At 39.3% G+C, this 18775-nt stretch overlaps 4 protein-coding genes across 6 annotated transcripts; 3 read left to right on the forward strand and 1 right to left on the reverse strand.

Moving 5' to 3' along the window:
* The first annotated feature begins 1416 nt into the window (after positions 1-1416).
* Positions 1417-2862, forward strand: Cp7Fc (Chorion protein c at 7F). The gene is made up of 2 exons (XM_020942245.2): positions 1417-1486; positions 1554-2862. Exons 1-2 carry the CDS (start codon positions 1418-1420, stop codon positions 2571-2573), a joined length of 1089 nt encoding a protein of 362 aa, XP_020797904.2. The 5' UTR covers position 1417; the 3' UTR covers positions 2574-2862.
* A 1469-nt stretch (positions 2863-4331) lies between these two features.
* Cp36 (Chorion protein 36) lies at positions 4332-5489 on the forward strand. The gene is made up of 2 exons (XM_020942156.2): positions 4332-4432; positions 4559-5489. The coding sequence occupies exons 1-2, from the start codon at positions 4385-4387 to the stop codon at positions 5354-5356; spliced, it is 846 nt and encodes a 281-aa protein (XP_020797815.1). The 5' UTR covers positions 4332-4384; the 3' UTR covers positions 5357-5489.
* A 2040-nt stretch (positions 5490-7529) lies between these two features.
* Positions 7530-9154, forward strand: Cp38 (Chorion protein 38). The gene is made up of 2 exons (XM_020942105.2): positions 7530-7666; positions 7951-9154. Exons 1-2 carry the CDS (start codon positions 7622-7624, stop codon positions 8851-8853), a joined length of 948 nt encoding a protein of 315 aa, XP_020797764.2. The 5' UTR covers positions 7530-7621; the 3' UTR covers positions 8854-9154.
* A 3943-nt stretch (positions 9155-13097) lies between these two features.
* Positions 13098-18775, reverse strand: otu (ovarian tumor). 3 transcript variants are annotated; one of them, XR_015272557.1, is made up of 10 exons: positions 18395-18775; positions 17318-17555; positions 17012-17109; positions 16734-16888; positions 16266-16670; positions 16068-16204; positions 15779-15904; positions 14326-15627; positions 14071-14212; positions 13654-13788 (listed from the first exon to the last, which is right to left on the reverse strand). XR_015272557.1 is itself a non-coding variant. In XM_020942153.2 (9 exons), exons 2-9 carry the CDS (start codon positions 17543-17545, stop codon positions 13609-13611), a joined length of 2631 nt encoding a protein of 876 aa, XP_020797812.2. In that variant the 5' UTR covers positions 17546-17555; positions 18395-18530; the 3' UTR covers positions 13098-13608. The 3 variants fall into 3 exon arrangements, 2 of the variants coding, with proteins under 2 accessions (XP_020797812.2, XP_020797813.2); XM_020942153.2 differs by lacking the exon at positions 14071-14212 and having other exon boundaries at positions 13098-13788; positions 18395-18530; XM_020942154.2 differs by lacking the exons at positions 14071-14212; positions 15779-15904 and having other exon boundaries at positions 13098-13788; positions 18395-18530.

Here is an 18775-nt window from a genome sequence, read left to right on the forward strand (position 1 = left end):
TGGAGAGAATATGTTTGCAAAATACGCTACAGTAAAGCGTATTGTATAGTATACTACATGTAGACTAAACCAATTAAAACGTGTACAATCATACACAAATATCACGATCTGTCAATGGCATCGTTAATCTAAATGGAAAGCAAACAACCAGATCATTCAGCAACCGAATTCTTGCTATCGCATATATAAAAGAAAATAGTATTAATTACCAAAAGCAGAAAAAACAGCCAACTCTTCGCGCTGACTAAGCAATTAGTAAGTATAGATCAGACAAAATTGGTTTATCTGAAGTCAAATTACAATAATATAATTGTCTTTTTTCCATTACAAAACGGGTTTTTGCTTTGCCAACAATATATACTAGGTAGGTTATAGCTGTATAAATAAAAATCAAATTCCCAAACGAAATTCCCTAAAAAAGGTAATTAAAATTATCCCTAAAAGACGTCAAAAGAGGTAAAAATAAATTTAAAATAATTCAAAGCAAATACTTTTCTTTCTCTGATCTCTAAACGTTAACTTTATTCTTTGATTAATTAAAAAAACCAGTGGCAGGTACAGGGAGTCTTTAAGAAATTAATATTTTCAATATTTAACAATAACAATTTTACGAGTTAACCCATCCTCAAGCTAACCAAATAATCCATAATGTTATAAAATATACGTAATAATCTTATGTAAAAGCGAATTTAAATCAATTAATGAGTGATATTTTTAAATAAATAAGCAAAGTATTTATCAGATAAAGGTACGAATTTAATATAAATAAAACAAATAATATTTTTAGGAAATGCATGTTGGGTTGAGAAGAGGTTGGGAAAGAAAGAATGAATAAAAATCGCATGTGACTTTAAACTGTATTTATTTATAATTTTGAGATTATGAAAATTGATAATACTAACCTTAAAGCTATTTGTATTCGGACTTTCTTGCAATTTGTTCACCTTTAAATTGGAATTCTGTAAGTCTCTTGAATGTGTTGCAGTGTAATTATGTGTTCGAGCTCTTGCCTCTTGGCATGTCAACCATGTATTACATCATGCCATTGATGGCACATACTTAGTACCCATAGCCAAAAGATCCAGAAAATAAGATCTTCACCCGGCAGCAGACAGACAGACAGAAAGCCCAAAGACCGAACCCCATTCCGAGTCCGAGCCCATTGAGCAGAGCAAAAGAATTCAAATGACCCTGGGAGCACTCTCTCGCCATCGACTGACGCATCAAGATCGCTGGAGATTCGTGTGGATGAGACATCTATATGGTTATATCTGGTTATAGATCACGTCCCGGCACGTCTTTTTTTTAGTTAAAATTTATAACATGGGGGGCATGCTCATGTGGCCACATTTTCTGGGAGTATTTAAATGAAATTCATGGGCCGGTGGGGCTTCAGTTGAACTTAATCTGCGCCAAAATGTGGCCAAAATGGCCCATAATATTATTGCTGTTTTTGGTAGCAAAGCCTCCAGGGATTCCCGGCGAGGTGAGTTCTATTTTGGGAGTTTTTCTTATCTCAATTCCTAATTCAACTCCTAATTTCCACTCTTTAGAGCTCTGGTGATACCACACCTAGCGATGAGGCCGTCTTCGATGGCAGTACAAGTCCCAGTACGACTCCAAATCCCAAGCTGGAGGAGACCACCGATCGGTTGATCAATGGAAATCTCCGGAAGGCAGCTCGTGTGGAACCCATGTCTGGTGGTTCGGAACAAAAGCGTGGCGATGATGAGCAGTACGATGTGGTTGATGTTATGGCATCCACGGGAACGGGTACTGGGGGTAGGCCCAAAAGTGGACAAACCACTAGAATCTATACCACCGGCGAGGTGGATGAGAGCTTCTGGCTGAAGCATCTGGGCGAAGACTTCAAGCATGCCATTCATCTGCAGGTGGGTGGCACCAACGAGGAGTACAACCGCCTGATCAACCAGACCCAGAATGGTGTCCACGAGGAGGTGCATCATGAGTACCTGCCAGGTGCCGAAAGGCCAGATGCAGAGGTTGTTCCTTCCCCACCAACTCAGAGGATTCCAGGTGGTGGCTACTTTAGGGGTAACCAGCAGCAGACCTTTGATACCCGCTCCTTAGCCATGAAGCAGCAGTATCTCATTCACCAGCAGGTGCAACAGCAGCAGCAACACCACAACTATGCCCAGCAGCACAGACAACTCTACACTCCACAGACACAGTCACAACAACAACAACACAGACACCAACACCAACAATTTCAACCACTACAACACCAACACCAACCACACCAACAACACCAACACCAACACCAACACCCACAACAACAACACCAGTACCCAGAAACACTCCAACATTCGCACATCAGATATCAGAAGCCACAAAAACATGGCTACATCATCAACTCTAGCGAGGATCAGCTACATGCTTCCCAATCGAATTCAGCACCAGTGCGATCTGGTCATGAAGGAGCAGGATCCGTCGGCTATGAGGAGGAGGGTGACACCTTCAACAGTCAGTTGAACTTTAAGTCGCCCTTCAATGACTATGGCAGTCGACCCACTCGCGATCTCGCCTACCTTCTCTACAGACGGGGTCTATAAGGAGGTCCTTAGAGCTCCATAAATGAGGCTGAAACACACACAAACACAAACACACACCCAAGAAAACACACATATACACACACACCACAAACCACACCAAAAAGAAAGACATAAAAACACACAAAGATTAAGGATAGACAAAAATAAAATAAAGGCTGGAAAAACATAACAAGATGGTCTTTTGGATTAACTAATTTACCACAAAAATTGGGGAAATATTTTCAGTAATTTGTTGTAACTCGTGGTATTTATCGCATAAATCGAATTATATATTTAAAATATATAATTAACAAACATCTCATTGGAAAAAGAACAAGTTTTGAGTGATTTTATCCTTTTACAGAGCTAAGACCGCTTGATCTAATAAAAAGATTACTGAACGATCAATGTGTGCCCTGAGGTATACTCAGTAGTACTGAGTATTGTTCTTATATTTTCAAATTATATTATTAAAATAAGAAAATTGTTAAAAAAAAAACAAAAGAAAAATACACAAATATGAATGGAATTTTAACTGAAGTACAAATTTTTGGTTGTCTGGATTTTTATTTTAACAAATATACAAATCAGACTACGTTCTTGCAATTGCTTAACGATCAAAGGTTAACAAGCAGCTTAATTTATTTTAAAAATTAAAATTTAAGATTTAAAAATGTTCAAAAATATTACTGTATTTTACATTTTTTTTGCTACACGTCTTTTTATTTCAGTCAAAATAAAAATAAAATACGACAAGTCGTGCTTTTAGTCTAGAATATGGGTGTTTTTAAATACATAAATAAATATACAAATATAAATTTATACATAAATTATACTCTAATAAAATACTCCTAAAAATTTTATCATCATTTAAGTAAACTATATGTAGAACCAGTATTCACTAACTATTTTATTGAACTATGGACAGTAGGTTTCCCAAAAAATCTATTCAAATTATTATTATATTATTCAAATCTCATGTTTTTCAAAATAAATTGTACTATTAGTTGGGATAGCCAATATATTACCTGAAAATGTATTTATAAGACTTATAGTTATATTCTATATAGACTATCCAAACAGTTCACAAACAGTTGAGACAGTCTTGAACTTTGTAACCCAATTTATTATAAAATGTATCTTGTAAAATAAAGCCAATCTATTCGGGAAATCTTTTATCACCTTCTTCGTGTTATCGGTTGGCAATTATATAGATTGAAGAGATTGTTTTGATTTTTGATCAGTAACTCTGAAAATCGAAAATATCAGATGCAATTGAAGATATATCAAAGAGAGCTCTACCCTATGTACTACCAGTAAGTCCAAACTTTGCAAGAGAAAATAAGAAAGCAATACAAAGAGTAAGAACTTATCTCTTGATCCGAACTCTCAAAGAGAAGATCAGACAGCATCCCCAAAATACTTATCAGCCTCAAGATATATATCTCCGAAGAGAAATATATCTCAGAACTCGATCTCTAACAGCTATCTGTAGAATTTCAACGATGTGCTAGAGATACTTTTGGGAGGGTTTTGGGCCACCTCCGACAGAGTTACCATATTATGATTCAGGCCAAGGTGGCGAACCCACCACTGACCAGTGACAAAGAGATGATTGCGACTGGGCGGAAAGCAGACGGCAGACGACTCTTGGGGGCAAGCAGGTTGTCTCCGATCTGGGCACGATGGCGAGTCAACAATGCGGCCAAATCGGAAATGGAGATGGATCACGTAGCTGGCCATGGTGGCCAGCGATTATAGGCGCTATAAAGAGCCGGAGCCGACGCCAGACACCGAGCAGTAGACGATCCAATCCACACGTAAACGGCAACATGAAACTCGGTCTCTGGTTTGGCATCTTCGCCATCGCCGCTGCGCCGGTTAGTATTTAGTTTAGTTTGGCATCCCTAAAAAAAAAAAGATTCCCCAACTCAAGCTGCATCCTTCATCTCCTGTGATTCCCCCACTAATTTCGTTACCATTTTGCCCCATTTTGTCTCCCTCAGCTGGTGAGCGCTAACTATGGCCATGGTCACCATGGCGGTGCCGGTGGACAGTATCTGTCCGGCGGTCCCAATGCCGGACTCGATGAGTACGTGAATGTGGCCACCGGTGGCAACCAGCCGGCGGCTAACCAGATCGCCTCGCAGGCTGAGATCCAGCCCACGCCGGAGGAGGCCCGCCGTCTGGGCCGCGTCCAGGCTCAGCTCCAGGCTCTGAACGCCGATCCCAACTACCAGAAGCTGAAGAACTCCGAGGACATTGCCGAGTCCCTGGCCGAGACCAATTTGGCCAGCAACATCCGTCAGGGCAAGATCAAGGTGGTGTCCCCCCAGTTCGTCGATCAGCATCTGTTCCGCTCCCTGCTGGTGCCCTCGGGTCACAACAATCACCAGGTGATCGCCACCCAGCCCCTGCCCCCCATCATTGTCCACCAGCCAGGAGCACCGCCTGCACATGTGAACAGCGGTCCCCCGACCGTGGTCCGTGGCAATCCGGTGATCTACAAGATCAAGCCCTCGGTCATCTACCAGCAGGAGGTGATCAACAAGGTGCCCACTCCCCTCAGCCTCAACCCCGTCTACGTGAAGGTCTACAAGCCGGGCAAGAAGATCGAGGCCCCGCTGGCCCCCGTGGTTGCCCCCCAGTACAACCACCAGCCGCAGGGCTATGGTCCCAGCTATGGTAGCTCCGGTGCCGCCTCCGCTGCCGGTGCCGCCGCCTCCTCCGCCGATGGCTACTCCGCCGGCAACGAGGCTCCACTGTACGCCAGCCCCGCTCCCTATGGCCAGAGCAGCTACTAAGGGGAGATGGCAGCGCCTCCGTGGCTTAATTTAATTTAAATGTTCTCCTCCTTTTTTTTTAATTTTATTTCTCAGCCGAGTGCGGCTGTGTGCAAATAAAAGACGAAAAGAAAGAAATTCTTAAAAATGTAAAGCGATTCGTGGAAATTATTTTTCTGTTGCAGACGGGAAATGGAAAGTGATTACATTGCAATTATAAATTCATATATATGAATATTATTTAGCTTGGCTAGTTAAACAGACGCTTTGAAGGTCCAAACTATGGAGGGAAGATGAGGGAAGTAACGTAATTATACTAAAATCTAAAAAGAAATGGAAGCTATCATGATGAGCGGAAGTGAAAATTATTTTAAATGATGATATCATATTATGGAGTCATATTATACTATACTTTTGATAAAGTTTTAATCAAGAAAATTACCACATAATTAAACCAAATATTATATTATTTATCAAATTAATACTTAAATTCCATTAATTGACAGAAATCTTTTCACTTCTTTTAAAGCCAATGAAAAACATTGTTGTATTCCACATTCTACATTAATTGTTTGTTAAATTGAAACAGTTTCAGACTTGAAAGTTTATATGAATGAAAATAATGTGCATTAAGAGGGAAATGTATTTATTATCTTGCCAGATATTGGCCATAAATTACAATTGATAATTTATGATTGATAACTCTGTAGGTGTGGATAACTTTAATCAAGTTATTCACACATTTGTTCCCTGAGCTCTTTGCTTATAATTACTTATCTATAAACTTACTTATCAATAAACTGAAGTTCATTGGAACTGAAAATGCATTGATGTTTAAGGTTTTAAAACTGATTTATGTATAGAAAAGCTGAAGATAGATAGCTAATTTTGCATTTAGAATGTTCTCAAAATTTTTACAAATCATGTTTAATGCCTAAAAAACAAAAGTTTTTGATAATATATATGTATACAATGATATAGAAACACTTAAATTTGTTAAAACAATTGTAATAGTTTCTATTCTACAGCAAAATAAGATAATATTACTACAGAAAAATAAAATATTATGATATTTAATTAATCAACTTATCTGAATTTTTGTACATTGTTTGCATTGCATCACCTTAACAAAGTTTCTTCCCCAAATCAAAACTCAGATATCATTAAGTACAAGAATACAACTAATAAAATTAACAAATAGACAAAATGTAAAGGCATACATTAAGTATAAAATATATAGCATAGTCGTACTCTTCTATAAATAAGAATAACAAATCCGAGGGTTACTCAGATAATTAATACACTTTATAATAAATATAATTATGTAATATATTATGTTCCTTTACCTACAAAGGATAAATGGTTTTATACAGTGTTTAGCTGCTTCCTTAGGCTAGTTTTCTGTATAATTAAAGTCTTCTTATATGCCTATCTATATCTATATAAAACATACCCTTTAAATACACAGAGTGAAAGAAAACTATACTACATTTGAGGAAAAAGTTTAGAAATTGATTTCTTTATCCTCAAACTAAATTAGTTTTTTCTCTCGACCAATGCCTAGTTCTCTTTGTTTCCCATGAGAAAATCATCAAATGAATTTAAAGACCTTATCACTAAGAAAGATAATACTAACTTACAAGATTGCAACCGAACCCTATATCTGAAATCTTAACTACACATTGTAGAGCACAGTTCTTAGAAAATTCCCCAAGGACATTTGTTAGAGGTGTAACAACAATCGAAGATCTATATATCGAGTAGATATTTTCATTATTTTAAACTCTCTCTCTCATTCTGACTCTGACTCCAAATAATGACAATATACATGGTACTATGAATGTCTGCCAATGCGGAACTGTTTTCACAATCTGCGCAGACGTTCGGACCTCGATATGCCAAGACCAAGATCCAATGGCCGGGCAGCTGATTCCGATTTAGCTTTGGGCTCTTTGCTGGTTTTTGGCTTCGACTGGGGCTTGGGTTTCTCCGTAAGATGAAGCTGAAGCCGAAGACGCCGTGATATGCGCTGGCCGCGATGCGATGAGATGCGTGCGATCTATCTGCATTTGGCCATGTTCTCGCAATGGCCAAGTCGGGGGCGCAGCAACAAAGCGGAACGGAACCGCCACTGGCCAAAAATGTCACGTACCCAATGGCAGAGACCCAGCCGGAGCATATTTAAAGTAGCAGGCCACCAATGGAGGGCAGCAGAAGACAGTCGACAATCCAAGTGGGAGCATAGCCAGCGGCCGAAGAGCAACTGGAACTGCACCGGAGGACAAGATGACAAGATCGACCTACATTTGGGCGCTAGCCGCCTGCCTGATCGTAAGTGTTTAATCCGTAGGATCTAATCCATGGTGATCTCAGAACCCAGAAAAGTCATCTCAGTCACTTTTCACTTGAGAAAACTCAAGTCAAGCATTGAACATCACTCTAAATATTTAAGAAAAAGAAAACAGTTCTCTTCCCAAGTTCTTAAGATATAAATTATCGATAGGGATTGTTCAACTCGCATCTTTTCTATATAATCTCATTCAGCAGATAGAGATTTTATATTACTCAGTTCTCGAATTCTATTAAACCCCTTTTTCCCCTCCATTCCTTTCCAGGCCTGTGCGAGCGCCAATTATGGCGGTTCCCAGGGCTATGGCGGACCCGTGTCCGGCGGTGGCTCCGATGGTGCTGATGCCGCCTCGGCGGCTGCAGCTGCCGCCGGTTCCGCCGGCGGAGCTGGTGGCGAGTATGGCAGCGCTGGTGCCGGATCCCAGGGTCTGGAGTCTGGCGCCGATGCTGCTGGCGTCGCCCAGGCCGGTGGCCAGGGAGGCTACGGCTCTGGCCAGAGCAGCTATGGCTCGGACCAGAACATCCCCTACAAGCCGGTGAACACCAAGGGCAACACCCTCACCTCCTCCATCACATATCCCCAGAACAAGGGTGAGATCCTCATCCACCGTCCCGCCCCCATCATTGTCAAGCGCCCGCCCACCAAGGTCCTGGTGAACCATCCCCCATTGGTGGTGAAGCCCGCTCCCGTGGTGCTCCACAAGCCCCCAGCAATTGTGCTGCGCAAGGTCTACGTCAAGCACCACCCACGTCGCGTCAAGGTGGAGCCCGTCTTCGTCAATGTGGTGAAGCCCCCAGCAGAGAAGTACTTCGTCAATGAGAACAAGCAGGGCTACGGCCAGGGTCACTCCGGCTCTGGACACGGACACGGCGGACACGGCGGACATGGTGGACACGGTGGACATGGCGGACACGGTCACGGTGCCGGACCCCATGGCTCTGGACATGGCCAGCATGATGGTGGTCGTGCCCTGCCCGCTTATGCATCGGGAGCTGATTCCGCCGCTGCCAGCGCTGGATACCAGCTGCTCCAGAGTGGCAACCAGGGCCTGTCCGCTCTCGCCAACATTGCCGGTGAGCGCGAGGGTCCCTATGGCTCCGGCCATGGCCACCAGCACTATGGCGCCGCTCCCTCCGGATCCGGCAGCTATGCGGCTCCCTCTTACTAAGCCGAGACGAGAGTCCAGTAAGAGTGGTGGCCGCCGGACTGCTGTGACTGCTGCGGCTCCGGAATCCCCCGAAGCCGTTGTCCAGTCGCCGCCGATGTTATCCGGTGTCCGGTCTCTGGCTGATTAGTGTTATGTATGTTTTAAAATACAGCCTGATCTCTATGCCACCATCGACCATCGTCCATCGCCCACTGCCCGCGACCAAAAACCACGCCCACTCACGCACACCACCCAATCCACCCAATCCATTCGATGACGACGGCCGAGGAGGTCTTGGCAGCCAGTCAGGTTTCTTTGCAAACAAATAAAAAATTTGAAAAAAAAACACACAATCTATTCGATTTATTGGGTTTGGGAAATCCTACAGTATATAAAAAACTATAATTATTGATCATAGTATTATTAAAGATATAATAGGACAGCTATTATGAGAACACCATAAAACTCGATCTGGTTTTGATACCAATTCAAAGAGGGAAGACAAAACCTGAGGTCGATTCGAAATAATGTTGAAAATAATTTATTTGAAACTTTTTCACTATAGAAATCTTCAGGGTTTTAAAATTTCTTAAACAAACTCCAAAGCTGAGCTAAGCTATTATTAAGCTATTAATCTAACCTGTGTAATATATTTTAGTTTACATTTGGTCTTATGACTCATACAAATATTTCTAAAATCTGTGGTAGGTAGCAGTATTGTTTATTATATTATTTCTCTTAATTCAGATTTATTATGTAAAATCGCAGTCTTGGAGGACCTGAGTATTTGCAATGTTAATTTAATTATAATATATATTATAATAAATATATTATTTGGTTCCTCAAATATTTTTTGAACATGCATTTATAAATCGATTTGGAATATTTAAAACCTATTATGGATTGACTTCTATTATAACCCCATTAGTTTAAGTTCCCAAATTATTCAATTTAATACTTTTCAATAGCTTTTCGTTCGATTTAAAGTCCACAACGATTTTATAAGCCATTTTTTGCTTTAATTATACATTTTTGCCACCGTTTAATAGGTAGACACAGTAGACAGTAGACACTTTTTGTTATCCTATCCTATCCTATCCTATTACAATTTATGTCAGAAGTTTGCAAAGGAATCAAGTGAGTCAGCTTCTTGCTCAGTATTAAAGGTCGAGACCGAACTCCTACATCAACAGTCTCTCAGTAATATATCTATATAAATGAATCTTCTTTCTTATACAGGTTTTAAAAATACATATATCGAAACAAGCCAGATCGGACGACTATATCATATAGCTTAAATTGGAACTTTCGGAAAATGTTTAACAAATTATTACTTGCTGTTTTCCAATCTATTTTCATCTGCTCTGAGAAATGAGCTTTTATATTATTTAAGAATTTGTACTTTAATTATATTAATTATAATAAATATATTCAAAAATATAAAACTGTAAATGTATAACTTTAAATAAACTAAATCTACTGTAAGCTGACATTATTTCATCGTTTATGAACATGTACATGTATATAATATACTCTTCATTTATATTATAATAGATATTTTAAATCTTAGGTATAGCTATGTATAAATATTTTTGATATCTCCTGTTATCATTTTTGACCTAACTGAATCTAGATACTTAATGATTCAATTGCAAACTGCAAGGGTATACAAACTTTAGGGTAAGTTTACATTCTTGTAAATATTATATTTATATATATATACTTAATTTTTTTTTATAAATAAAAGCTCTGATTCATAAAAAAGTTTGATTGTTTTAGAATAAAGGTCAATTCCCGAAAAGTGTCGCATATGAATCACCGGTGTCTGTGTAATCAGAGTGCGAGCTGTCATTACACCCATCTCTGATGTCCTTCCCATTGTTCAGATCCCCTGGCCAATTACCACTCACGCAACTGCCAATAGTGAGTGGCTGAGTAGCTAACGAAGAACAATGCCGATAATAATTGGGGGGAGCGGCAGCGATCGGATGATGACAGGTGGAACTGCCGCAAAATCGGAATGCGAATGTAGGTCGCCGGTGCCGCGCCCATTTGCCAGTTTGAAAATTCAGCATAAAAATGCGACACTTTTGCGATGCGTTTTCAGTCTGTAAGCAGAAATAAATTGGGAGCATTAAAAAATAATACCCAAGTAAACAGAATTAATAAGCCAAGCTACAAAAAAAAACGAGAGAATCGCTTCCAAGTTCAAAGTTTTTGGGCACATCATTAAGACGTTCAACAACAATACAAATAAACTTGGAGTCAATATGGGTCAAGAATGTTTCCTTACGTTGCTCCTGTTCCTGGCACTCCTTGCCGTTTGTCTTGGACATGTAAGTACATACAAGTATTAAATTCCGTAGTCAATAGGAAAGCACAGAGAACGATCCACTAATCCATCTAGGAAATTTATAATATAAATATTAAACTTTTCGAACAAGATTGAAGATTTCATTCATCTGATTGGTTTTTGAACAAATATTTTGCAGGGTGTCATAGAAACATCTTCTAGTCGAACCCCAGCCGATATGTCACAAAAACGCCTTGTGTTTGCATTTGAAGAAATTTGAAACCGCCAACAACAATGTATATCTAAAAGTATTAAGAAAAGTCATTATAAAACAATTTCGTTGTTACAGTTTTAAAATTGCAGTGTAAGAATTATAAATTTCATATTATAATTGCATGTTCTGAATTGTCATAGGATTTCCTAAAACACATTTTTCTTTTGATCATTTTCTACAATGGAATATTGGACTGATATAGTAATATTATTTAAAGGAGGATATACATGTAAACCGAAACTTTTCGCATAACTATTTTTGTAGAATATACTGAGTAAGTTTTATTATTAAAATTCGAACTCAAAGTACCTTAAATCAGTAATGTACTCGAAGTATACAAGTGTAAAAGTGAACTGGTCAAAATGGAGGAAAAAATCTCCACTTCAATTTTGCGTTTTTAGCGTGTCCGTAACAGAATTCACAAAAATCGTGACAATATAGCGGAATAAATAAAAAATATCAGCATCAGGATAAAATTATGTTCCATTTAAACTTAAATCTGTGGGCTAAGGGGATCAGAACTAAAACCGAATTACCTAAAAACCAACTTTTGTAGTTCAAAACCTTATTTACTTTCTTTTTCCATCTTTTTATTTTGTTTTTTTTTTTATGCAAATCGAAAATAAAACGTAAAATACAATAATACAAATAATTTTTGTTTTTGAATTTCTAACACAATTTACAAGTTCTATCGTGTTCATAACTGTGAAACATAAAGTTTAAGACACTGCGACATATACTCCAAAGGTTGGCCATTTTGCAGAATTTTGTTTATACAAAAATAAATTTAAAAATCATCATCATAAATTTCTTCTAATTTTCGAAATGATTGCTTGATTTCTTCTTTAAAATAAAATGTTGACCGTTTACATGCACATATCCCCTCCTTACTTTTCAAAGAATTTCAAAATTTCTGATGTGATCTAAAATCTTTAGATATTACTGTACTTATTTGTGGGAAACATGGTAATAGTTTTATATTTTCTATTTATTTAAATAGCCCTCCTATAAACGATCGGCGGATATCAGCACGCAGGCATTCCAGTCCTTAACCCAGCTAATCCTTTCAATTCTCGATGGATAACATTGATCGTGTTCATCTCTTTCTAGTTTTATCGGCTGAAAAGTTTAGCTTTAATCGATTTTGAATTTTTGAAAGAAGTTGAAGTTGAAGCCAATATTTTTTTTGTATCTTATACTATTTTTCTTTTCTTTCTTTCTTTTTCTTTTCTTTCTTTCTTTATCTTTTCTTTCTTTCTTTTTCTTTTCTTTCTTTCTTTTTCTTTTCTTTCTTTCTTTTTCTTTACTTTAATCTTGTTTTCCCTACTTAATATTCATATATTATTTCGTTGTCTTACTATTTATAAAATGCTTAGAAAAGAAAAATGTCTTCAAAATCTTCAGCCTGCACTACAATAGGACATCTGAACAAATTATTTCAACAGCAATTAAATCTTAAAATGTATCTTCCCACTCCATAGTTGCATAGTTTCCATACTTTATAACCAAACTAGGAACATATATAATAAATAAAATGTTTTAAAAATCAAATGAAAATATTGAATATCTTATTAATTGGACACAGAACTAGGAACTATGATATATAACGAAATAGCAAACGAAACGTATAACATGTGGTTAAACTTGCCCTTCATTATTAATCGTACTTGATTCATTGCTGCTAACAAACATAAAATGTTTAAAATTAGTGTCTTCTTTGTCTTTCTTGTTTTATTTATAGTTAATTTTCGGGTACATATTTAAGTTTTTAGCTGAACAGCGTTGGGGTAGCAGTAGATATCGTATATGGGAGAATATATATTTATAGAGTACTTGTTAGATAATAGTTTTTAAATAAATCATATAAATAATTGTTTTCTTACTCTTTTTTAGGGTTTAGTTGCCTTTAAGTTACGATTTTGATCGATTACGAGATGCGTTCAATAAGTGTGTTAATAAAATCGCATAAAAATGGTTTTGGGTTACAAATTTAAAATGGAGTTAAGTGAGTTGGCCTTATGCAATCAATTATTGGTTTTACAGTTTGGTTTTTTGTGTAGTGAAGTGTCTTTTAAAATATGAAAACAGATTTTTAAAAGTGGAATTAAATTTTAAAAAGGTTAGGTTGAATTATATTTTATAGTGTATATGTATTGCCATATATATACACGCCTCTCTGATCCGATTTTCCGTATTTGTGCCCCCATTTTTAGTGATGACGTGCGGCAGCATAGATGGCTGCTGGCTGGGATTGGGATGGGGGTGTTAGTGGCATGGTCGTCGGCTGATGTTGTGGTGGCTGTTGCGGTGGTTGTTCGATGGGTAAATTGGTAATCATCTCGTAAGGGGCCACCAACGTTGGCGGTGGCATGCCCCAGGCATAAGGGTTCTACGGATAACAGAAATCATTTGAATTAAACAAGTTTCTAAATTTAAATTTCCTTCTAAACTTAAAATAAACATGCCTTTTAAAATACCAAAGCCTAAGCCTAACTTGTAAATAAGCAGCAAAATGCACTAAACTAGTAAATAAATATTAATTAAAAGCTAAAAACTATTCAAAGCCGTGTGTATTCAAGTTAGTTAAGCGTTAAAAAGCGTTAGCAGCTATATGGTGTTATTTAATTGCTTCAGATGATTGGTAAATAACTATTATTTATTCTTAACATGCCTATTTAGCTTCAAGTATGATGGAATGAATGAGGGATTTTTTTTTAAATACGAAAACCTTTCTGTCGTCTTTTCTTGATTCAGTTTTTCTTTCCATTTCCAGACAGTAATTGTAAGAGTCTGGCGAGCTGTAACTTGTAGTCCTGCTTTAAATTCCAATTTAAAAGTAAAGTAAATGAGAAATTTTAAACTTAGTGCAACAAGTAACCAGTTGACGGGACTTTAAATATTTTCAATTGGAATACTAAACCCTCACCTGTCCGGCAGCTGCTCCTGTTAGTTGCGGTGGCAATCCCGGTGCCGGTGCCTTGTGAAAGAAGATCGGTGGTGGCGGAGGCTGTTGCATCATCCTGGGTGGTGACATCAGATGATGATGCGGCGGCGGAGGCGGCACAGCCTGCGGCGGCGAGCTGTAGAAACTGAACTGATTGCCGTTCGTGCTGGGCGAGGGTGTCGGTGTGGGTGTCAGCATGAGAGCAGCATGCCCCACTGGATCCTTCAGGTCATGTAGCTGCTCCGGGCGCTTAGCACGGACTTTGCCGGCATTCAAGTGACGCTTCACGTAGGCCTTATCCATAAGAGGCGGCTGGTCCGCGGCGGTGCCTGCATCTGGAGATGGCGGTGGTGTTGCCGCCACACCAGACTGATGATCAGCTCCAGCGTTCTTCAATGCCGGTGGTTCAGTGCTGTTCTGTTGATGATAACCCGGCATCATGGCAATCTCTTCAGGTGACGATGGATGGGACGACATCCGCAAATGCATATCAACGCCAATGTTGTAGAAATAGCGCAAAGTGCCCATATCTGCGGGCAAATCTTCACCGTTCATGTGAAGGGAGCGACGGGGTTCCCCTCCAGCTGTTTGGGTATTCAATCCACCATGAGATGGCGGCAAGAACGAATGCGGTCCTGGTAGATTCATTGAACCCGTTGCCGGCGGGCCATACCCGTTGAAAGGCATATACATGCACCCGTCAGCTGGTGGTGGCGGTGGTGGCCCGCCCATCGGATACTGGAAATCCTCAGTGATGGTCAACGGAGATGCTGGCCATGGTGCAGGAGCCTGATCCCCAGAATGTCCAGACGACATCATAGGCAAGTAGTTCATAAAGTGAGTGGATGGCGGCAAAGCTGCAGAAGCGGCCGACTCATGGCCATGGCTTGAAGTATTGGCGATCTGGCGCGGTGCCCCTAACTCCTTAGGGCGCTGCTGCCTTGGCTTTTGGGTGCCCTCTCGATGGCTCTGCTCCCTCTGATCCTGAGTAAGGCCATGATCCTGCTGGTCTAGGCCACGTTGCTCGTCATTCTGAGCCACCTCGCGATAGCAGTTTTCCAGCGGCAAATAGCCCGGCATCGGCGGCAAGTCACACTTAGTGGGCTCAAAATACTGGCCCACTTGGAACAGCTTGGTCTTCTTCCATTTGGGCATCTTGTTGGGCTTGCCCATAAACTTGGGCAACTGCATGCGGTGGTTATGCATGTGGCGCTGATAGCGATAGGGAAGCGACCACGGGCGGAACTCATCGGGCGGCAAGGGATGCAGGGACTCGTAGGGTACCTAAAAACCACGCGAAAGATACAAAAAAAAAAATAAAACTTAATTAGTGGCGAATAAACTAATCAGATTCCCTAAATACCACGACATATTATTATATATTATTAAAAGATTAACAGAGCACAAAGAAAAAGGTAGATAAGTAAAGCTGTACCAATAGCTTTTTGCCAATCTTCTCCACGAAGACCAAGCAATGGGTCTTGTCTCTGAAGATCATTTGAATATGGCACGTGCTAAGCTCGAACGCGTGCTCCATTTCCACCCGGCACTTGGCTCCCACCTGCAAAACAAACAGCACAAAGTCGAAAGAGTTGGCCAAGGATAAAAGTTGAACGCAAGGACTTGGATCAGTGATGAAAGAGAATGAGTTTAGAAAACATGGAACGTATGTATGTGCACTGGAATTTGAATGAGAGAAGTTCTCTAGTGTCTATCGGCTTTACCTTGAAGTTATAGTCATTGGCATATGCGTTATAGCGCTTGGCTTCCTTGCGGATGTCGTTCCAGCAGTCAAACTCAATATTACGATACATGAACGGATCCAAGGACTTGGCTACCTTGTATGGAAATGGTGTGATGCCTGCAAACGAGAATATATGTAGAGGTAAACCATATAAAAGCAGTAACAAAGATATACTGACCATCATCTAGCAGCTGACGCACACAGGACACCAATCGGTTGGGACACATGTGCATTATATCGCTTGATCCACTGCCACTATTCCCGGTAGAATCGTGATCCGGCTGTGACTTCAACTCTCGCTTGCCTCCTCCTGCCTTACGGCTATTAATGTTGTTCTGGTTTCCAGCAATGCTGTGAAAATTGCACAGCTTGTAGTTCTCCAGAATGCAGTTTGTGTATTCCGGCAAATCCAGCTGGAACTTGCGACCATCAGAGCACTGCAGGCGGATCATATAGCCCTTGTTGTCGAACTCCTCATCGCACGTATTCCACTCGAAAGTAAGTGGATGCAACATGCTTTCAACAGCAAAGTTTACATCGGGAAGCTTAAACAACATCTTGTAGAGTAGCTTAAAGGTGATGGCTAAAGATGGACAGTAAGACATTTGCACCGATATGTACATGTATACATTCTCTCAATACTTACACTGGCAAATTGCTGCCTTCTCAATGTATTCCACTTTGTAGACAGAATCGTAATGATTTTCGTTGTTGTAAAAGACCCGGAAATTGTCAGTATAGCGACGATTAAAGATGACGCTAGTTCCCATGTTGTAAGGCTCGAACAAGATCACATTGCGTCTAAAAGAAGTCAATAAACAAGAAAATTAACAATTTTAATCATGTGTGATCATGCACAAGTGTTCAAAAATAACATTTCAAAATAAATAAGCTTACACATGCAAACAATTCTTCAAAACTTACCGATACAAGCAGCACATAGCTCGCAGTTCGGTCATGGTTCCATATGTCTTGGGCTTGGACATGTCAATCATGTAGCTATCAAAGTCGCCACGGATGTCCTATATACAAATGTACAAGATCAGGAAAAATTATGAAATTACTATACATACATATGTATATTAAATTAATATATTTGGCTTAATCCACCTACAAAGTAAGATGACGAACGACTCTTTTTCATCATACATACTGATATTAATTAATTTAATAAGCACACATGCATTTTTTACTATGTTCCGCTAAAGTTGAAAATGAAGATTCACTAACCTTTTCAAAGATGCGTCGTTTTTGGGTCATAAAGCGGACACACTCAAGTCGAACTTCGTAGTGCAGCATTTGAGTGTCGTACATCTGCTCAGCGATTGCACGGAACAAACTGGAGGCATCCCGTGCCGTGTGCTTCCGGTAAAGACAACGGCTCTCCAAATACTGGTCGTACGGATCCGGTGCTTGACGGCTGCCGGATGTTATAGGTCGCCGCATCATCATAGCCATGGCGAGTCCTCTAAATTAAATATAATTTCAATAAAGGTAATATAATTGCATCAAGCATCTTTCATATTTTCGTAGGAAAATACATACATACATACTTATGTACATATCCAGTTCCATGAACCCAAAACAAAAAAACCGATTCGGTATACCGACCGCAGTTATCTTATACATATGTATTACATACATACATACATACATATCTAGTTCCATGAACTCAAAACAAAAAAAAAAACCGATTTGGTATCCCAACAGCTTAATTATCTCATACTTAGTTATAATATTAATGATGCATACATAAATACATTTAGATGATATTATATTTAAAATAAAGTAAACTATAAACTAAAATTATATTTCACCACACAAAATCTTGCGACGGACAATAAGATTAATGCATATAAAATCATAACTGTAACCTCAAAATTGTATTTTTTCATCAAGTAACGGGTCTTAACCATTTGCTTATATGTACATGTGTATGTATGTATGTATGTATGCATATACACACAGGCTCGATCAGGTTCGTGAAAAATAAATTGTACGCGGAAGCTTTTTATCTAATGGAGCAATATTTATAGCAAGACACTTTCAAAATTAGGCTAAAAGACTAATTATATATTTATTTGTATCCAGCAAGACTATTTCCCAAAAACCCATAAAATTAAGCAGAACTACATTCATGTTAAGCCATGAAATAGAATGGGATAGCAATAGCTGCAGGCAATTTCAATATGGCGCCAAAAGCTAACGCAAAACGGAGCCAAAAACGAAACTCGGGCAATATATAAATACATACGTACATGTGTATATGTATACATGTTTATGTACATTAGCGCTTATTGCACTTACCGTAAAAACTTTCAGAAGCGAAGAGAAAAAACACAGGGATCACTTTAATATATTAGAGGACTTAAGCGTTGACCGGCACACAGTGATCGCGTAAAAAAAAATCACAACGAAAATATTAAAAATAATAAAAAACGAAACGATTAATATGGGCTGACAGAGTTACTTGTCCTTCTCCGCGCTTTTTCACTAGCATTCGCACTACCAGAGTTAACTTTAGGTTGCAACCGCGCTCAGCACCGCTAGACGAAGAATGAAGTTCCACCGGCGATCGCTTGAAAATTATCGATATTGTGGAAGCTGGAACAGGGAATGGTAAGAAGGAACAAAATTGGCGGGAAGAATGCGAAGAGCGCCAATGGGACGGTACTTCTCTTTCACTAA

Source organism: Drosophila serrata, unplaced genomic scaffold (genome assembly GCF_035046125.1).
Source record: "Drosophila serrata isolate PLE 108 unplaced genomic scaffold, ASM3504612v1 contig_293, whole genome shotgun sequence".
Taxonomy (NCBI): Eukaryota; Metazoa; Arthropoda; class Insecta; order Diptera; family Drosophilidae; genus Drosophila; species Drosophila serrata.

Excerpts from the sequence above, each read along its gene's own strand:
- Cp7Fc (XM_020942245.2), top strand. The coding sequence starts at position 1,418 with ATGTGGCCAAAATGGCCCATAATATTATTGCTGTTTTTGGTAGCAAAG. Across the intron at positions 1,487-1,553 it reads CTCCAGGGATTCCCGGCGAG|AGCTCTGGTGATACCACACC; the intron begins GTGAGTTCTATT and ends TCCACTCTTTAG.
- otu (XM_020942153.2), bottom strand. The coding sequence starts at position 17,545 with ATGGCTATGATGATGCGGCGACCTATAACATCCGGCAGCCGTCAAGCA. Across the intron at positions 15,905-16,067 it reads CCAATGACTATAACTTCAAG|GTGGGAGCCAAGTGCCGGGT; the intron begins GTAAAGCCGATA and ends TTTGTTTTGCAG. Across the intron at positions 15,628-15,778 it reads AGATTGGCAAAAAGCTATTG|GTACCCTACGAGTCCCTGCA; the intron begins GTACAGCTTTAC and ends CGTGGTTTTTAG.
- Cp38 (XM_020942105.2), top strand. The coding sequence starts at position 7,622 with ATGACAAGATCGACCTACATTTGGGCGCTAGCCGCCTGCCTGATC. Across the intron at positions 7,667-7,950 it reads CGCTAGCCGCCTGCCTGATC|GCCTGTGCGAGCGCCAATTA; the intron begins GTAAGTGTTTAA and ends ATTCCTTTCCAG.
- Cp36 (XM_020942156.2), top strand. The coding sequence starts at position 4,385 with ATGAAACTCGGTCTCTGGTTTGGCATCTTCGCCATCGCCGCTGCGCCG. Across the intron at positions 4,433-4,558 it reads TCGCCATCGCCGCTGCGCCG|CTGGTGAGCGCTAACTATGG; the intron begins GTTAGTATTTAG and ends TGTCTCCCTCAG.